The sequence below is a fragment of the Panthera tigris genome, chromosome C1 (genome assembly GCF_018350195.1).
Source record: "Panthera tigris isolate Pti1 chromosome C1, P.tigris_Pti1_mat1.1, whole genome shotgun sequence".
Lineage (NCBI taxonomy): Eukaryota > Metazoa > Chordata > Mammalia > Carnivora > Felidae > Panthera > Panthera tigris.
Genome location: NC_056667.1, coordinates 62,582,449 through 62,603,264, shown reverse-complemented (window position 1 = coordinate 62,603,264; position 20,816 = coordinate 62,582,449). Strand labels below are relative to the sequence as shown.

The window sequence follows — 20,816 nt, the reverse complement described above, 5'->3', positions numbered from 1 at the left end:
TTTTTATGCATGTAGCTGTAGGAGGTACATGGCTTCAGGGACAACAAAGAGAAATGCCAATGCCAGAGATAACCAATGGGTAAATGGTCTAGCACCAAAAATTGCCTCAGAGAGGAGTAACAAATTTCACCTGATGTGAAACTGATGTGAATTTTATGTTTCCAGAGAGAGAAAGAGCATGAATGGGGGGAGGGTCAGAGAGAGAGGGAGACACAGAATCGGAAGCAGGCTCCAGGCTCCGAGCTGTCAGCACAGAGCCCAACACGGGGCTCGAACTCGTGAACCACAAGATCATGACCTGAGCCGAAGTCGGACACTTAACCGACTGAGCTATCCAGGCGCCCCTCAAATTGGACTTTCAAGCTGACAGTTTACTGAGACTTTCTACTTTAGCTTAAATGTGAGTGCCTCAATTCACTCCTTATTCATTTCTGCAATTGAAAGGAGGTCTTTATAGTAGGTCTTAAAGCACACTGAAGATTTATTTGCCTTAACATTTTAATTTTGCTAAATGCCAATAAATGCGATGCCTTATATTCACTCTTCTGTTAGGAAACTGCCTTAAAGAAAATGCTTTACTGTAAAATTTAAGAATTATATCATAATTCGTATTTCCAGAAGCCAAGATGCTATTTCTGCATTTACCTGTACATCTAAAAATGTATCTAGATCTACATCCGTATCCATATCTGTATCTATCTGTTGTCCAGTGGTCACACTCTCAAACTTACTTATAGAAAATAGAAAATGACATATTTAGACAGAGTTAATAAGATTAAAAATCATATAAAAATTAAGGATACATACATACTTAAGGAAAAAAGGACTGCAATAAATGCAAGTAAAGGCAATAACACTTTTTCTTCCACCCTAAGGCAAACAGTTGATCAAGACCTATCTGTTAATTCTTACATTTTTTTATTCTACTTCTTTGGTTGACCTCTCTTATATAGCACATATAACAGCACTGAAATATTACAGAGATTCACAAGGTTCCTGTGCAAAGATGAATCACAAATTTGTAAAGTTGGCATGTTTTTGCATAGCTAATTACTTCTTTCTTTGGGTTCCCACTGTATATTGTATATACGTTGGCTGTCTTCTTTCTGTATTATAATTTTTTGTTTACTTCTCTGTCTCTTTCATGGAACAGAATTCCTTAAAGAAGGAAATTATTCTTTTTAAAAAAAAATAATCTCTACACCCAACGTGGGGCTCAAACTCATGACCCTAAGATCAAGACTCACATGCTATACTGACTGAGCCAGCCAGGTAACTCAGGAAATTATTCTCTGGATCCATAATGGATAGCACAGTGTCTGGCTTCTGAAAAGTACCCAGAAGGTGCCTGGGTGGCTCAGTCGGTTGAGTGTCTGACTTTGGCTCAGGTCATGACCTCATAGCTCGTGAGTTTGAGCCCCACATCTGGCTCTGTGCTGACAGCTCAGAGCCTGGAGCCTGCTTCAGATTCTGTGTCTCCCTCTTTCTCTGCCCGTCCCCTGCTTGTGCTCTGTCCCTCTCTCTCCAAAATAAATAATCATTAAAAAATTTTAAAAAGCACCCAGAAGATCTTTAATGAATGAGTAAAAGAATGAATAAAAATTTTATAGTCTGTGAATAAGAAACATGGAGCAATTCTTTGTATTCATCATTCTAACCCAGAAATTGATTCTGAAATAGTTAATCCTTTTTTTCCCTCCTCACCTTGTCTTCCGAGTGACAGAATTTCTATTTTAGTGTGATGCCCACATGGCCACCTCCTGTTGATAACTAGTAGGTACAACTCAGTTTCATGATGGACAGATGGACAAGCCTGCTGTTGTTCTTGGCCATGGTACCGTTACTATTTAAATGCATCAAACATACCTTTCTTCCCTCCCCCCCTCTTTTTTTTTTGCAAGACTATACATATTTGCTCCAAACACTGCTCTGCTATATTTGTAATATTAGAGGCCCATAAGCAGGCTCTGGAAGACAGATTAGCAGACATATTTTGAGAGATACATGTCAATCTAACAAAAAAAAAGAAGACTCCATGGGAAAGAGGCCATAAAATATTGCTATTATTCAACTGAGGAGGGGTAAATTGTGCCTTTTTCTCTCCTAACATAATGGGATTGGTAGGAAGAAAAATAAAGTTGCAATATATTTCTGGAAAAAGAAATCCAGATTATGCTACCAATTTGAATTGTTCAACTAGACGACTGCAGTTATTCATTGAAATTTTATATGTAATTACATATATGAATATTAGTTGCTTCAAATTAGTTACATAAGCTACAGTTCATAGACTTATCCAAACATTGGCATGTTATTTAAATTTTTAAGCCATATATGACATCCAAAGGCATTTTAACATGGATTTTTTTTTTGTAAGAAAAAAGGAAATAGGGGAAGAAATTTACTTATTTTTTCTCATGGGGCAGGCATGTTTATGCCACTTCCTATGCTTTTCATGTCATCTTCAGAACTACACTGTGAAATGCATTTTATTATGATTATTTTATAAAAGAGAAACCTAGGACTCAACGATAGTAACTTGTTCATGGTCACAGAACTAGGAATGACAAAACTAATTCCAAGGCAAGTCTTTCCAACTCAAATTTATTCTCTATTTACTGTGTTGGATCAGCCAGCATACAGCAAGTTTTCAAGGAATTTGAGTTTTAAAAATGTAAATAGTAGTGTTTAAAGGATCTTCCATATTGTGAATGATGTCTATGATGCCAGCTAAAGTAATTTCTTCTAAGTTAGGCAGGGTACTTGTCCCTTTTCCAGATAAGAAAGTGGGTTGATTTAAAAAATGATTCAATAATGTTCTGCAGGGAGGGGCACCTCGGTGGCTCAGTTGGTTGTGTGTCCGACTCTTGGTTTCTACTCAGGTCATGATCTCACAGTTTCATGGGTTCCAGCACCGCATTGGTCTCTGCTCTGGCAGCATGGAGGCTGCTTGGGATTCGCTCTCTCTCTCTGTCCCTCCCCCACTCACACTGTCTCTGTCTCTCTTAAAAATAAATAAATAAAAACTAAAACTAAAACTAATAATAATAATAACGTGCTGCAGGGCAAGCGATCTCTGCATTTTTGGAATACCTAAGCCAGAAGGTAGAGTGTTCCAGTATCTCACAAACATTCCTTGGGAACTATTGTTCTGCTTTCTAGAAGTCATGATTTGTCTTGACTATCCTGTTTGCCTAAAGGTCCCATGCCTGGGCCAACATGATGGGGTCTGACTAGAGCTCCTGGTTTCATTCTTGTTCTGACCAAAATCATGGACCACCAGTGATCTTAACTGACAAAGAGGGTTGAGGTGAAAATCACTCCAGTTTTCCAGGGCTCTCCTAGCAAGCATCAGTTTGTGGCTAGGTTTTCCTGAGACCCACATGGATTGTTCCTGTGGATATCCAGACCCCAGGAGAACCCTGGAGCTGACTGCCCTTTTTTGTGGAGCAGGGGCAGTATAGGCCCTGAACTGCATCTACCTGTTTCAAGCATTCACTCCTTCCCCTCTGGCATGGTGGCAGGGTCCATGTTGAAGAGAAGAAATTCTGTGTACTTGCTACTTTCCTCATCCTACCCTCAAATAAGAGCTGGGCTCACTTTCTCAGGGTGAAAGGATAAGCTATGGGGCCAACAGCTGTTACCTTGCAACTAAGTAACATAGTTGCTAAAATGGATTAACTCTGTGAGGTAACAGAACTGCCATTTGCTGTCCTGGTTTTCTTGGGTAATGCAGACAGTGCCAGGGGCAATTTCTAACTGTGTTAGATGATGGTTTCTCCCAAAAAAGCAGCTTCAATTACAGTATAACTAAAAATGAGAGTTAATCAAGACAGACTTATCAATTGGCTGGGTAAAATTTGACAAGTCAGTTTCATTCCAACTGAGTTGCAAAGGTGATTGCAATATTAGGAAACTGCTTTAGGGAGAGGATCTGGAAAATTATAATTCTAAAATGTGAGCACAATTTCCATGATGAGGAAATGGCCATTATTTATATTAAAATAGATGTCTATTTCTCTCCATTATCTCTTATTTTTTCATATTCCTTCAAATATGTTTTTCTTGTAATTTAAATTTAGTGATTAAACTATATTTATAATAGTGCATGCCCATTAATGAGAGAAATGTCACCTTTAAAAAGTTGATTCAGTAGTATAAGTTATTTTGGGACTGGATTTGAGCCCAGTTCCTATTAATGAAAACTATTTTCCTTTTCTTTTTCTAGGACAGTGGAATTAAAATAATCTGTTTTGTCTATTTCCAGTCATGACACATTCTAGGCTTCGGTAAATAAACCCAACTGAAAAATAACAGACTAAACAACTCTGTCTATCACTTGACTCAAAACTGTCATTTTTGATTTCAACGTTATATTCATGAGCATTAATATGAAAACTCTCTGCCAAAGGTTTGCTTTCTGTGTTTTGATTGCTTTAGAATAGAAATTTAAATCCTGAATTTCAGAAATAAATGAGGAAAGGCAGTGGGGAGAATCCTGGAGGGGAGTCAGGAGGCTGGTTCTGGTCTTGATCTGCTACCATCTATGTGACCAGATGAGTCACTTTAAATTTCTTAGCATCAGTTTTGTTTGCTTTCACCAAGATGATTAGACTAGGTTAGGATGGCAAATGTTAGCTCAAACCCCTTCTCTGTTAGCTCTGATCAGTTGGTAATGGCTGCCTAGAGGGCTGCATTGGAGATAATGGTGGGCCTCTTCCAGACCTGACTGACAGGAGTATGGGGGGGGGGGGTAGGTGGCAAGAAAACCACTGATCTGATTTACTATCCCTGAACTTAACAACTTCTTGGGTCATTATCTGCTTCAATTTTGACTTTCATGATTTATTCTTAACTTTTCACTTCAAAAAATGGTCTCCCCATACTTGAAGACATTTTGAAAATTTGAAAGCGAGGAGACATAGTCTTTGAGATCACCTAGCCAAAACTAGCTGATGTATATAAAGGTACTTTGTAAAAGGTAGAGCACCATTTTTGTTATTTGAGGATTACATAACTAATTAATGGTAAGTTTTCCCATGATTCCTTTCCTCTCTAATTTTTCATGAATGCTTGTTGCATGACAGATGCAGCCTCTTTCAGTAAATTTCTTAGAACTTACTCATTCCATTGATAATTAATTAAGATCAATAGGTGTTAAATAGTATAGACAGTAACACTGTGTAGATATTCAGAGAGTTAGAGGGCTGAAGCCATCAGAGTTGTCAGGTAATATTGAAGAAGTATTGAGCAGAAGTTAATAAAAGGGCATTGTTAGGTATGAGACAGAATTTTAATAAAGCATGTAATAAGATATAAGCACAATTTAGAACAATAAACAAGAAGTTTAAGCTATTGTGTTTCAATAAGAAGAATTTGGATTGCTAATAATATTAATATTGATAATATTAACATTTATTCACCCATTCATCCCACCAGTTGAGTACTTCCAATGTGCCAGACCCTGCACTAGACACTGGGGATACAACTCTTAGCAAAATGGGAAAATCCTTGATTTTATAGAGTTTACATCTTAGTGGGACAAGGCAGATAATAAACAAAGCATCAAGTGAGATACGTGTTACAGAGTAATAATTGCAAAGGAGAAATATAAACCAGAGGAGGGGAAAGGGAATTGTAGTAGTGGGTTGCAGTTTTGGACAGAGTGGCTGTGAAGTACTCAATGTGAGAGTGACAATTGAGTAATGACTTGAAACACTTCTCAGGCACTCTACTAAGTGAGTTACATATACAAAATCATTAATTTTCATAGCAACTCTGTGGGAAAAGGTACTACATTATCTTCATTTTATAGATGAGAACCTAAAACCCAGAGAACTAAAATTAAGTGTAGGAGTTGGGATTTAAACCTGGGAAGTCTAGTTTCAGAGCTTATGCTATTAGTCTATAAAGAATGGATAACAAAAGTCCTTGAAAAGGCTGTTTGAGGTCAAAGAATGATACCATTTTAGACCTAGAGAGAAATTTGCTGATTATCTAATCCAGTGGTTTTCACAGTGTATCAAAATCACCCAGAAAGCTGGTTAAAACCCGGGTTTCTTTACCCTGCTTCCAGAGTTTCTGATTCACTGGGTCTGAAATGACGCCCAAGAATTGTCGTTCTAATAAGTTTCCAGGTGATACTGATAGTCGGGCAACACTTTGGGAAGCATTGGTTAGTCCATTGGTTCTCAAACTTGTCTGCACCTGGGGAAATTTTAAGAGCTGCTATTCCCTATTGAATGTGGGGTACTGACAGCCAGCATTTCATTGGTCTGGGCTGAGACTCTGTGTTAGGATGATATGAGTGATTGCAATGTACATGGAGGATGAAATACCACGAGTCTAGTTTAACCTTCATTTTATAGATGAAGAAACAGAGGTCTCAAGAAATTAGTTATTCCCTTCTTGTTTGGGCTCTTAGCATTCTGCACATTGTTTTTTTCTTTTTTTTTTTAAATCTTTTTAAAATTTTTTTATTTAAATTCCAGTTAATTAACATACAGTATAATATTAGTTTCAGGTACACAATACAGTGATTCGACACTTCCATCACCGAGTGCTCATCACAAGTGCCTTCCTTAATCCCCATCACCTATTTCACCCATCCTCCACCACCTACCTCCCCTCTGGTAACCATCAGAAAATAAGAGAAACTTATTTTCAGTTGTAATTTCTTTTTTTTTACCATTTAATTTAATTTATTTTTTTAAATTTACATCCGAGTTAGTTAACATAGAATGCAACAGTGATTTCAGGAGTATATTTCTTAATGCCCATTACCCATTTAGCCCCCCCTACCACACCCCTCCAATAACCCTCTGTTTGTTCTTCAAATTTGTCTCTTATGTTTTGTCCCCCTTCCTGTTTTTATATTATTTTTGCTTCTCTTCCCTTATGTTCATCTGTTCTGTATCTTAAAGTCCTAATATGAATGAAGTCATATGATATTTGTCTTTCTCTGACTAATTTCGCTTAGCATAATACCCTCTAATTCCATCCATGTAATTGCAAACTGGCAAGATTTCATTCTTTATGATTGCCAAGTAATACTCCATTGTATATATATACCACATCTTCTTTATCCATTCATCCATCGATGGAAATTTGAGCTCTTTCCATACTTTGGCTATTGTTGATAGTGCTGCTATAAACATGGGGGTGCATGTGTCCCTTTGAAACAGCACACCTGTACCCCATGGATAAATGCCTAGTAGGGCAATTGCTGGGTTGTAGGGTAGTTCTATTTTTAATTTTTTGAGGAACCTCCATACTGTTTTCCAGAGTGGCTGCACCAGTTTGCATTCCCACCAAGAGTCTGCATATTGTTTCTTACTCACCTACTTGCTTCTCAACTGTAAGTCAGGAGCTGTGTATCTATTTGCCACACAGTAAAGTTTTAATAAACATCTATTGTTGAATCACTAACATAGAAGGGAATAGGGAACCTCTGAAAGTTTTTGGCCAGCAAAGTGATAGATATTGAAAGTATGTATGTATGTATGTATGATTGACTGACTGACTGATTGATTGATTGATTTTAAAGATTTTATTTTTAAGAAATGTCCATACCCATATGGGGCTTGAACTTACGACCCTAAGATCAATATTTTAGGAGGATTTATTATTAGGAAGGATAAGATGAAGAGATTAGAGATGTGATGATTTTCCTACTGCAGTGGCCCTGTAGAGACTTGATACTCAAAATGTGATGGAGAACAGCAGCATCAGCATTGTCTGAAGCCTTGTTAGAAATGCAGACTCTCCAGGGGAGCCTGGGAGGTTCAGTCAGTTAAGTGTCTGACTTCCGCTCAGGTCCTGATCTCACATTCATGAATTCGAGCCCCATCCCACCCCCCACCCCTCACATTGTATTCTCTGCTGATAGCTTGGAGCCTGGAGCCTGCTTCAGATTCTGTGTCTCCCTCTCTCTGCCCCTCCTCTGCTCACTTTCTCTCTCTCTCTCTCAAAAATACATAAACATAAAAAAATTAAAAAAAAAATGCAGACTCTCCAGGCCTACTGCAGACCTACTGAATCAGAATCTACATTTTTACAAAATCCCTAGAGAGCTGTGTACACATACAAGTTTAAGAAGCACTGTTCTAGGGCATCATATGACTAATGCCCAGGTCCCCTGGGGAGTCCTAAGGGGTAGCCCTAGGGGTGGTCAAGAAAAAGCAGCACATATGAATGGCGGGGCAGGTCAGCTTTTCCTTAAGTCTATTTGGGATACCACTTCTCTAGGATCTTCATAGGTGTTCAGTGGTCAAAAAGATTTGACAAATACCAGTTAAACAAAGCTAAACAAGTTTCTTTATGGCCAGACTTCTTTTATCTTTTAATATGCTAATGAACTTTCTGAATGTCCAAGAGAAAAGCTATATTGTACAGCTGCTTCTACATTTACTGATCATGGAAGTCAGTTTGGGGGGCATCTTTCCATGTTACTATTTTGTGCAGCACATCTTGGTAAAGTTGTAATAGTCCCTTTGCTATAATTAGCGTTCCAGACATAAGATATTCTGAAAGATCCTGGGCAGGAAACTATCTTATATTTCCTAAATTTAATATCCATTACTTAGCTGTTCAAATGCCTAACCTTTTATGTGACTTCATTTCTGATTCACTTTCCTTGGCTGAAATCTATTGGATAGAGTTATAGGATAGGTGTGGCTTCTGTCAGTGCTGGTCTGGAAAAAACTTTTAAGAGTCAGTTGCTAGTTATGATGTCTGATAGAAATGAGAAGAACATACTGGAAAATGCTGGGGTCACTGGTAACACACTGAAGTTTATTTGTGGTAGGAATGAAATCAGAGGGTATGACTGTGAGTGATTACTGGATAAACAAAGAAGATAGACAGAAATTTAATTGACAATAATGAGCCACAACATCTGTCAGCAAATTTATAGTTAGAAATAAAAAGAAGCAAATGAACAGATACATTTGAGAACTAAGGTTGTTTTAGATTAGGACTGTCCAAAATTGGTTTTTCACAGTTTATTTCCATTGATGCCTCTTTTGAAAATTTATGGCCTATTTTAACACTGACATGTTGATTATCCCACATTCTTTAACTCAGAAAGCATTCGATTTTAAATCACACTCACCAATAAACTACCTATATTTTAGATAGCACTTTATTTTACTTTTATGTATCCTTCACATGAAGTTTCACATTTCCTTTTTCTTTTTGGTAGCAGTATACTCACTACTCTTAGTAGTAAGTGGAATGAAGATGGTTTCTTAATTATACTCTTAGTTTGGGCAGTAAGCAACATTACTTTTAATTTTTTCTTTTCTGTTAATAAACCAATGAAAAGTATTTTTGATTTGGATATCCTTTCAAATGCTCAAAAGCTTAACTTTTCTTTTTTTAGAAGCATCACATATTTAATGTCAAAGAATTTGAATTCGAGTACAAAAATTAAACAACACATGATTTCAACATTAAAAAACCATGACAGTTATTATTGAAATAATTATACAGTAAATATCAAAACCACATTAGAAACATAACTATAAAAACCTGAAATACATTGACAGCAAAATTATAATTTATTTCTATAACAAATAATTAACTAAAATGTTTACATAGTTATTTTCAAGGACCACAATGGTTGACTGCTTTTTCTTTATCACTGCATAAAATTTGCATCTTAATCTTTTTGCCCTTCATTTCATTCTACATAATAGATGCTTCTGGGTATATAATTGTCATAATCTCTAATACAGATAGTGATCCTTGGTAATCAAATCTAGTGTAACCATTGTCTGTAAGTGCTTAAATATTTTGAAATGCTATTTAGAAAAATTATTATGCAAAATTTAACATAAACTGCTGGGTTCTATTGCCCATTCAGGAATTACAAGTATTTCAAATCCCAAAAGTTTAAATGGAACAGTAATTTGCCATACTTTTATGCAGAGAAACCACTGAATAACTTTTTAAACTTAGCATTTTTACAAATTCTACAACAGTAGGTTATTCTGAATTACGATTGATGTTTACTATGTTGAAATTAATATATATTTATCATTTGAAAACCAAATGTGCAAACCCAATTCTGAAATAAAACAGTATTTTAATCTGCAAGCTTTACAAAGAAACTTCCATACTCAAGTTTACAATATCTTCTTTAGAAGAATGAGGCCTAGTTGGAGATATATAGTTGCTGTCCAATATGGCTGCCATTAGCAAGTGATATTATTGGTGGCAAGGGATAGCTTTGATAAGAATAAGGCCTTGAGGTATAAGGAAGCATGCTAGAAGTCCCAGAAGAGAGGGTAGCACTAACAGGAGAAAGATTATATACTGAGCTGCAACAGAAATTGTAGTCTCTTTATTCTCTCCAAATTCTTTTGCATAGTCCAGGCTGAAGATCTTGTGTTCCCTGTCCAAATGAAGTAATGTAAACTGGGCTGACAGTTCCTTTGCATCTTGTAATGTAGTACAGTTTGTCTGGTATAACATGACTCTGGGATCCATTTGCAATAGCAGGAATAACAATTTTATATACAAGAATACTTTCTCATCTTGACTTAGATAAGAAATAAGTAAAAATTCTGGTGGTGCCCAATTATTTTTCTTGCAGTAATAATCCAAATGCATTACTGCAGAATTGAAATGATTGGATTTTAAAGAATACATACCGCTTGGAGTAAGCTTTGTTCCAGGAAAAAATGGATAAGTGCATCTTTCAATTTCAGGGGGGCTTGGGCTATGCTGACTATTGAGACTAGCTAGAAGAGTTGGTGGCTTGCATAGAGTTTTCAGGTGGCTGTCTTCTTTGTTAGCAAACACAATGAGGTTTTCAGAATTAGGGCTAATCTGACCACTAATATGCTGTCTCAATTCTTTATTTACTGGTTTTGCCAGTGTTACCTCCATACTTGCTCCATTAATGCGTTTTCCATTCATAACAGACATAGCAGCCACTGCATCTTCTCAGTTGAAAAAGTGAACAGAAGCCTAATCTCTAAGTTTCTTTACTCGAATATTCAACTGGACCAGGTTTGAATTTGTTGAATTCTGCTTTGTTTCCTCTGTAGTTAAGATCATTAAATTTCTTACATAAAGAACTTTAGCTCTGTATCGTTTCCTCATCAGCCCAATCTACTTGAATGGTATGGCTCCAGTGTACCTGGAATTAGTTTTCTCCCAGCCATAGCAGTGGCTCTGTGAGATTCATATTCAACAAATGCAAACCATGATTTTTGGTTTCATCAGTTGCACTTGGGTGAACAATGACATCTACAACTCCTTCTGTAACTTTCTTCATTTTGTCCAAAATTTCTTCTTCGTTTCCTTAGGAATAGCTCCAATAAATGACCTGCAATTATCCAAGCTTAAACATGCACAAGTAAACTTACCTCGTCAAATCTCATAATTATTAAGAATTCTGATGGCTAATGGGCTTTTTCTTTTATAGTACACGTCACAAAAGCATAACCTCGATTTTCACCACTAATTCCATCAGAAGTCAAAATTCATATATCTTCCCAGCTCTTTCAAATACAGAAACTAACTTATTCATCTTCATACATATCTTAAGGTATTTTTCCTACAAAAACTTCACAGCCTCTAGGTGGAGGTGAACCTTCACAACATGGAGGAGGACAACCAAATTTCCTTTACCTATTCTCCTGAACCATGTTGTAGCCAGTTTTGTTTTTTTTTCATCAAAAAATGCTGCTTTATTCTGAGTACCAGTTCTGACTTCCCTGCGTCCATTTGTTCCGTCTATGTTTTCTTCATAATGGTTGCAGTTCCCCTTTGGGGTTTCAAATGTTGGTGCTAAATCCCTGGGACCAACGACCACAAACCACCACCACCATTTCACAGATCAGTCAGCATATACAAAAGCAGGGGTCACCAGAGAGGGGAGGAGAGCCTACCTTAAACTTTACTTTTTATTCCCTTTTCCTGGCATTAAAATTTGTCATTTCCTGCAAAATCAAGGGAGTACTATTATTTCTATTTATGACATATATGTAATTCATGTAATTTTTCTTAGGAATTTTTCTCTTAAAAGTTTGATATTATTTTAATGGGTAAATTAAATTTTGGGTATGAAAATGTTTTAAATCTGATTCAACTCAGTATCTCTTTATTGAACCCTTACTTGACAGAATTTCCTGTACTTTCAGAATAAATTCTGAGGAGAAGGGAATGAAATTTTTAAAACATCAAACAGGATATATTGAATTAAATGGTCTTTGATTTCAGAAACTTCTAGAAGGTGTTGGTGTAGTTTCAACCCACTTTTCTCCCTCTCTAAAATCTACAGTTCCCAGAACACTATAATTAGAACGGTGATCCAAGATCTTATAAGCTACTAAGTTATCCCAAAGAAATTTAATTGTTCTTATTTTAGTAGATTTACTAAGGCAGAAAACTAGACTGAGGCATTACAGAATATATAGAGATTGGCAGTCTTTGGAAAGAGTGCTAAGATGTTTGATCTGTCCTATTGTCAGGCTAAGAATGCTGTGAGATGCCATTTATGAGGCTACTCTGCCTCTTCAGTGGAGTGAACAGGTGAAGAGGGCTAGATGGGTGCTATGAGAACACCAGCTGCTGAATTTTGGACAGCATGGGTCCCAACCAAAAGCCCTAATGGTTGGTAGGTGTCATGAGCATGTGACGAAGGCACACACATGAATTGTCTCTTTCCACAATGTCAGCTTTATTCAATCATAAAGCAAAGCTAATCACAATTATAAAGCAGGTTCAGGATTCCAAACTCAATGACATTTCACCATGTGATTAAACTTGGCTTCTTACACAGCACACAGAGCAGAACATAAGACAAACCACACAACAAAGGTAACAGAAGGGTGTTGGAGTTAATGAACCAAAGGCAAAGTCAGTCTGTGGGCGTGCAGTTGAGATAAGGCCTCTGTCTGGTCTGGGTCAGCTCTTGGCACTTAATGCTCATTATGTTCAAGCAGTGAAGGATCTCAGGTCTGTTCAGAGATCAATCGGGCAAAGCCTTCTGCAGCAGCTGCCTTTTTTAAGTGGTCAGACATAGAGGGTCGCGTCTGTAGAGTCTGACAGTTTGCTGCAAAAATCCTCCCCTTTTTAAAGGGGTTTAATCGGTCTTGGGCCCCTGCAGACCTTGTCTGCTTCTGCTTATTATCAGTTCTGGGGTGTCAGCTGATGCTGGTCTTGGTGACATCTTGTAGCTACGGTACCTTTGACTCCTTTCGGCATTGCTTGACACAGGCCCCTGCTCGACCTGAGAGGTTCTATTTTGCTCTCTATGGTAAGAAAGAGATAATAGAAGCAGCAATTGCCCCACATACCAAAGGTAACTTACCAATGATCCTTATTTAAAATATATACCAAGGGTCGGCAATATTTATTCCAGAAAGATTTTCAACAAGAATTGGAAATTGGGGTTCAAGTTAAGCTTTGGGTTACTAGACGATCCTATCACCTAAATATTTGTACAATATCCATCCAAGAAAGTATTTATCAAGCATCATTAGGGGTCATGTTCTGTGCTGGGTCCTAGAATGTTGGGGCAAGAAAAAGATAAATGTTACCATTGCTATCACATAGCTTGCTGACTAGAGTGTAATGCAAACGAGTAAACAAAATACTATAACACTGTAATATGCCATGATAGGAGAAGATAGGGAACCATGGTAGTATACAGAAAGGGGTACTTAGCTTTTAGTTAAGGAGTCAGAAAAGAAAAGGCATCTACATGAAGGATGAATAGGCATCAGATGGACCAAAAGGAGTTGGGCAGGAAGGAACATTCTGGGCAGGGGTAAAAAGTATATACAAAAGCTCAGAGGAAGATTGTAAAGAATGTTTTTTTTGGAGCATATAAATCTTGGGAAAAATAAACCAAGTCCTGACATACAGGGTTTTGTAAACATTTGAGCTTTATTCTGGATGGAATACAGAGCCATTGAAAGGCTTTCCAACAGAGAAATGATTTGATATGCATTTTAAGACAATGACTTTGGTGGCATTCTGGAGAATAAACTGGAGGGAGATAATACTTGAGAGAATGAGACCAATGGGGAGACTATTGCAGAAGTTTATATTTGAGAAGATGGTAGCCTGTATTTGACAAATGATGGTATTCTTAGTAGCTGGTGCCATTGTATCTGGCACACTAAAGTTATTTATTCTTAACTTTTATAAGATTGAAGTGTTTGTCATTTTTAACTTTGTATTTCCCATTTTATAATTCTTTAAGGAACCGTTCTTATTTCCTCTTTCTTGTATTTTTGTCAATTATTATGTCTTTGCTGCTTCCTGAATATCCTCCTGAAAATGTCTTTTCTGGTCTTGACACATATGTATCTTCCACCTTTTGTCATTGCGATTTCTTTTTCAAACCTGAGTACAGAGTTAATGATAAAAAGAAGCAATTATGAAGAAGTATAAGTAAATAGATTCTGGTTGCCACAGCTATGGATAGCCTGAGATTTCCTGGAAAGGACAAGTAGAAAAAAATTCACTGGTTCTCAGCACTGGAAAGAAAGAAAATAGTTTAGAGACAATCAGTGTTCTTAGAGGAGAGAAGGCTTGCTGTAGAGCAATCAATATAGTAGAATTAGAAAAGACCAACATGGATCAACCCCAAAGTGCAAAAAGTAATTAAGGACACAAAAGCACATAATAAATGTCAAGTTCAAAATAGAAGCTGAGAAATTACAGAGTGAAGTTCAGAGTTTAAAAATGACAGAAAAACCAAAGGTGGAAAATGACAAAAAAATTTCATATAAAGCTACCGAAAAGTGCTACAATATTACAGCAATACTACATAGGACAAAAAGGTCAGTGAACAACCCAGAAAGGTGGCTAATGGACAGCAAGGGTGACTCATTGACTGAGAGGGTCTTGTAGACATTGATTTAAAAAAATAAAATTAAATGAATTAAAGCACAGTCTTGCTAAACAGAGAAATCAACTAAAAATGAAAGAAGTAAAATTGTTCTTTGGAAATGTTACCAGTCAATAGGTGGCAAAGAAATTGAAAATTGGAATTCTCATATAGGACCAGATATGCTTACTTTTAGGATTGGAGATGTCCAAGGCCTTTAGAAATCCTTTTTTAAAAAGTATGTTACTTTTGTGTGTATTTTGTTCCCAAGTCACCCAAAGTAGGCCATTTTTAATGCTTCCTTGGCTTTCTATGTGTTATAGTATGACACACCTGTCCCTTACCAGGTAAAATAAAGGAAAACATCAAGAATAAGAAGTATAGACATCCTAGCATAAGAATTTCCAACCTATTAAACTTTGGCAGGGTGGCGAAGGGAGGGAGAATGTGCTTGTTGCTGTGTGAAGTAGAGAGTTGGAGGAATGGGAATTGCTCACTCTGGAAATTCTTTGTCTTAGTTCCTTTGGGCTGCTATAACAAAAATATCATAGACTGGGTGGCTTAAACAACAACATTTAGTCCTCACCATTCTGGAGGCTAGAAAGTCCAAGATTTGCCAGAAGCCTGTTTCTTGGTTTCTTGTGGACAGTTGCCTTATAGTTGTGTGTGTGTGTGTGTGTGTGTATGTGTGTGTGTGTGTGAGAGAGAGAGAGAGAGAGAGAGAGAGAGAGAGTGAATGAGAGAGGCAGATAGGCAGGCAGACACACACACACACACACTAATCCCATCATGAGGCCTTCACTCTCATGACCGAATTACCTCTTGAAGGCTGTATCTCCAAATACCATCACTTTGGGGATTAGGGTTTCAACATATCAATTTGGAGAGGACTCAAACATTGAGTCCATAGGATTCTCAGAGATAAAATTTTCCAAAGAGAGAGCGATTGTTCTTTTTTAAATTGTACGTTCAAGCCATCGCTTCTGGCCTTTTGGCTAAGACCAAGTGTAATTGTACGTTAAAGGCAGGATTCAAAGAATGTGGGTGCCTGATTGGTTTATGCTCTATTCCCATTATGCTTGGGGAAACAAGGACCATAAAAGGTGGAGTAGATAGTGAAGGTGGTAGCACCTGAGGTTGGACAGGAAGGGAACTGAAATAAATCACAGGAACTGAGGGAATCAATAGAAGGGGAATGCGAAGAGCTGGTCCTTGCAAGGCAAAAGACTCTCAGGCCTCAGGAGGCTGTTGTGGGATTTCCAATTCCATGTAGCTATTATGCATCTGGTTCTGGAAAGACAATGGTTAACTCTGGGATTACTAATTATATCACTTTATTTATTTATTTATTTATTTATTTATTTATTTATTTATTTATTTTAACATTTATTTATTTTTGAGACAGAGAGAGACAGAGCATGAATGGGGGAGGGGCAGAGAGAGAGGGGGAGACACAGAATCGGAAGCAGGCTCCAGGCTCTGAGCCATCAGCCCAGAGCCTGACGCGGGGCTCGAACTCACGGACCGCAAGATCGTGACCTGAGCTAAAGTCGGACGCTCAACCGACTGAGCCACCCAGGCGCCCCAGTTACATCACTTTAAATGTAATTACATTACTTCAAATGTAACTTTAAAATTTTTCCTTAATTTTATATTTAAACTTTTCTCAGATACACAGAAAGGTTGAAAGAATATTATAATATAAACACATGTATACTAATTACCTTGATTCAACAATTGTTCATATTTTGCCATATTTGCTTCATGTAAGTATGTGTATTTTTTCTGAATGCCTTGAAAATAAGCTGCAGATATTGTGATATTTACCATAAATGTTTTATATAACCACAATTTTACCAACACATTTAAGGGAATTAAATATCTAATATATATAATGAAAATAACTAAGTTATCTTCAAATTTTTCCAATTGTCCACATAATTTTTGGATCTCTTTTTTTATATTTATTTTAATGTTTATTTATTTTTGATAGACAGAAAGAGACAGAGCATGAGTGGGGGAGGGGCAGAGAGAGGGAGACACAGAATCTGAAGCAGGCTCCAGGCTCTGAGCTGTCAGCACAGAGCCCGATGCAGGGCTTGAACCAATGGACCGTGAGATCATGACCTGAGCCGAAGTCAGGTGCTCAACCAACTGAGCCACACAGGTGCCCCTAGATCTCTTTTTTAAAAGTCAGGATTCAGATAAGATTCAGAGATTGCATTTGGCTTTTAGTTTTTACCAATGTCCTTTAATCTAGAAGTTTCTATTTCTTTTTTTTTTTTTTTTTTTATAGCTTTTACTTTTTAAAGACATTACAGGACAGTTGTCTTTTGGCTGCTCCCACATTCTTTATTTGTCTAATTGTCCCATATGGTGTTGTTTTCCTAGTTCTTATATTATCTGGATTTCCTGCAAAGTGAAAGTAGATCTAAACATTTTTGGCAAGAGTATTGCATAGATGATGTCCTTATTACACATTATGTTACTACAAAAGGTATGTAATGCCAGAGTTTCCACTAAAATTATGTTAAGTTTGATAATTTGGTTCCTATGGTAATCACCAGATTTCTTCATTAAGGCATTTTTTTTCCCTTTTTACAATTAGCAAGTACTATATGGGATAATACCCTGAAACTTTGTGAATAACCAACAATCTTTCACCTAAAAGATTTTAGCATCCATCAGTGTTCCTTGCCGGAAACAATTAATATCATTAGCAATGGCCAATGATTTCCTAATTGTGATTTTCTAATTTGTATACAATTTTTTCTATATTTATTAGCTGGCATTTTTCTGTGAAGAATAATTTTCCCTCATTAACTGGTATATAATTGTATTTCTTTCTCAAGAAGCAGGACGTAGTCATTATTTAAAAAAATGATTATAGCAATTTTGAATATAGAGAAAAACAAACCCTAGCTATAATCTCAACAGTGAGTAAACCAATGTTAACTATTTGATATGTTTCTTTCCATTCTTCTTTCAAAGCCTCTAAGTGTATATATTACAAACTTTGATATGTAAGTTTTTTTATCCAGCCTTTTATAGTTAGTATTATATCATTATCAATTTACTATATTGTTAAATATTCTTTAGAGTATTTTTTGCTGGCTGTCTGCCATTTCATAATTAGGATGTGGCATACTTTATTTCCCTGTTCCCTTACAACCAGGGGACTATATATCCTGGTTTGTCCAGGGAAGTTCTTATTTATGACTGTTGTTTTGCAAAATTATTAAAGCACCCCCCTTTACTCCCAGAGTCATATCAGTTTGGAAGACAAATTATATATCACCCTATCATCACTGTACCTACAATTGACCATTTGCATTTTCAAATTTTCTAATCTATTTATTCTTACATAAATCTTCGGATGCATTTATTATTACTTCATGAGGATAAATTTCTAAAAGTGAAGTGACTGGATCAAAGTATATGAAGATTTTTAAGGTTCTGTCTCAAAATTGCCTTATTTGTATTTCTGTTAAGTAAGTAAAATACCATACTGTTAAGTTGGATTCAACAAATTTATCTGCTTCCAACTTTGAATACTTTATTCCCTTTAAGAAGAGTTTCTCAACATTGGCACTATTAACATTTTAGCATTTAGTACTATTTACAGAAAATTCTTTTTGTAGTAATAGCACCTTTGGCTTTTACCCACTACTTGTCAATAGCACCCCACCCCAGTTGTGACAATCAATAAAATCTCTAGATATTGCCAAATGCCCTCTGGAAGGCAAAATAGCTCTCAGTTGAGAATCACTGGCTTAGAAATAATACTTGTATAGAGGAGTAATAGCAGCATACTCCTTACCTAGCTTATTTGTCTTAAGCTATGAGTTTTTGATAAAGAATTGCTTATTTAGCCTACTGGCAATGGTAAATGGTAAAAGTATCTTGTTCAAGATTACATGACCAAAAATGACTGAATAGGAATTTGAACCTAGGTCTGTCTTCAAAGTCTTATCCACAAGACTGAAGGCTCATGTAAATACTGGCATCATGTATCCACATTGCTAAACAGGCAAACAATGGGAAAATAAGTATTTTCTCTCTGATGAGTTTTTTTTTTTAAGTTTATTTACTTATTTTATACACACAAGAGAAAGAGAGCACACACCAGCAGGGAGAGGGGCAGAGAGAGAGGGAGAGAGACTCTCAAGCAATATCCATGCTGTTAGCATGGAGCCTGACTAGGGGCTCGATCTCACAAACTGTGAAATCATGACCTGAGCTGAAATTAAGAGTTGGACGCTTAACTGACTGAGCCACCCAGGGGCCCCTGGTGAGTTTTTGGTAATCACTTGGGATCTATTTGATTGTTACCAAGGTAATTCGTATTTATTTTTATCATCTGTAAATGGGATCGGCTGTGTGAAATCAATGTATAGAAACACGTACTTTAGGTCCTGGCACATAGTGTATGCTCAATATGTACTGGTTTCCACCTATACTTGCATTGGGTTATCATATCCATTTGCTAATGGGTTTGTGCAGGGCTTAAAGGAGAAACAACTGAAGGAGGACTGATTACCTTTCCCTCTTTGTACTTTCAAAAGCTGCTCTCTCTGCTTTCCCTCAATGTTGATGACCCGCACATTGAAGAAGGGAACAGAAGTCAAACAGACTCCAGGGCATTGACAAGTGAAGGAAACACAATTTAAATCACTGAAAGAACTCTTGATCCCTCTTTTTATCTACTGTTTCAAAAGCTGTTTGTTCAGAATAAGAAAGGCATTTTCAAAGAGTACACTGCATATGTGGTTTAGTTCTGGCTTGTTTGGGGACAAGTTCTAACTCAACAAAAGAAGAATAGTGAGCGGGGAGAGTATCACCCACAGATTCTTGCCAGAGTCAGTCCACCACTACTGCCAATTACTGCCTGAGTGATGACGGGATGGCAGAATGAATCTGGCCGACTCTTCTTTCCTAACACAGGAGAAGGAGGTTTGGCTGAAGTTTAGCAGCTAAACTCAACTTAGAACCTTAACTATGATGATTTCATGAAGCATGGCTGGACTAAAACTTGTTCCATTTAGGTTTCTCTTTTCTAAATAGCGGACATTGCTGATTGTGGAGGTTCTTGAAAGGAAAACAGAGAGGCACTATGACAGAAGCACTTTTTCCATAGAAGATACTAGACCAGGAAAGAAAAGAGACTGGATGTGAGATACAGAGAGTTCTCATCTCTTCTTAATCTATTCTTAACCTCAAAGTATGATACTTTATGCTGTATAGTACTCTGTGATGTTTCATACGTTTTTAGAAACATTAGCTCTTTGGCCATTACAATGCAACCTCAAGAGGCAAGTCAGGCAGAACATCCACATTTCAGAAGAAGAAATGAAACATGGAGAAGTTGTGGTTTTCCCCAGTTTTAAAGAATTAGAGGTGACAGGAGATCCTTGATACCTACATCAGTGTTGTCTGCACTCCACCCCAGTGCTTATATATTTCCAGAGCTTATGCCATTTCTCTGCTCTTAGACATTTTTTTCTGGCTTTTTAAATTAGTCCATTTGTGAATAGATTTTAAAAGAGTGATTATGTGGTTGCCTTCCTCCAACTTTAGTGCAACATTCCAGAGTGCATCTACCGTGTTGTCTGAAATTTGGGTGCTACCTCTACTCTCTACTTTTATGCTTTCCTCTTTTGTGTCCTTGTGTAAGGCTGAGCAGAGTTTATTGCTGTACATAGACCACATTTTGAATTTATGATAACTTTTCTGTTAATGGGTTTGATATTATTGTGTTTCAACTTCTGTGACCCTATGTCAGGACAACTCAGCTTGGGGATATATTGCTGAGTTGTAATTTTAAAACTCTGGCCCTTCTCCCTGTCAAACAAACTTGAACATATAACACCGCTGTCTTAAATAGGACAGAGTTTTCTTTTTCAGTAAATAATGGATATTTGAAAAACAGTGTCTGCTTAAAATAGCATGCATGCTCCAGGTACCT

General features: G+C 36.9%; 1 protein-coding gene and 1 pseudogene across 11 annotated transcripts in view; one reads left to right on the top strand and one right to left on the bottom strand.

The window, feature by feature from the left end:
- The window catches only part of SLC44A5 (solute carrier family 44 member 5), a 368,679-nt gene that overhangs the window by 56,788 nt on the left and 291,075 nt on the right, over window positions 1-20,816 (top strand). For 2 of the 11 annotated variants that reach the window (XM_042997591.1, XM_042997590.1), the window contains exon 2: window positions 17,243-17,348. The exons of 7 other annotated variants lie outside the window; for them this stretch is intronic. In XM_042997591.1, the coding sequence (XP_042853525.1) occupies window positions 17,243-17,348 (106 nt within the window). Of the gene's footprint in view, window positions 1-7,338; window positions 7,358-17,242; window positions 17,349-20,816 lie in introns of those variants that run through there. 2 more of the 11 variants (XM_042997598.1, XM_042997597.1) reach the window with 2 other exon arrangements.
- On the bottom strand, window positions 10,346-15,699 carry LOC102969831 (annotated as a pseudogene).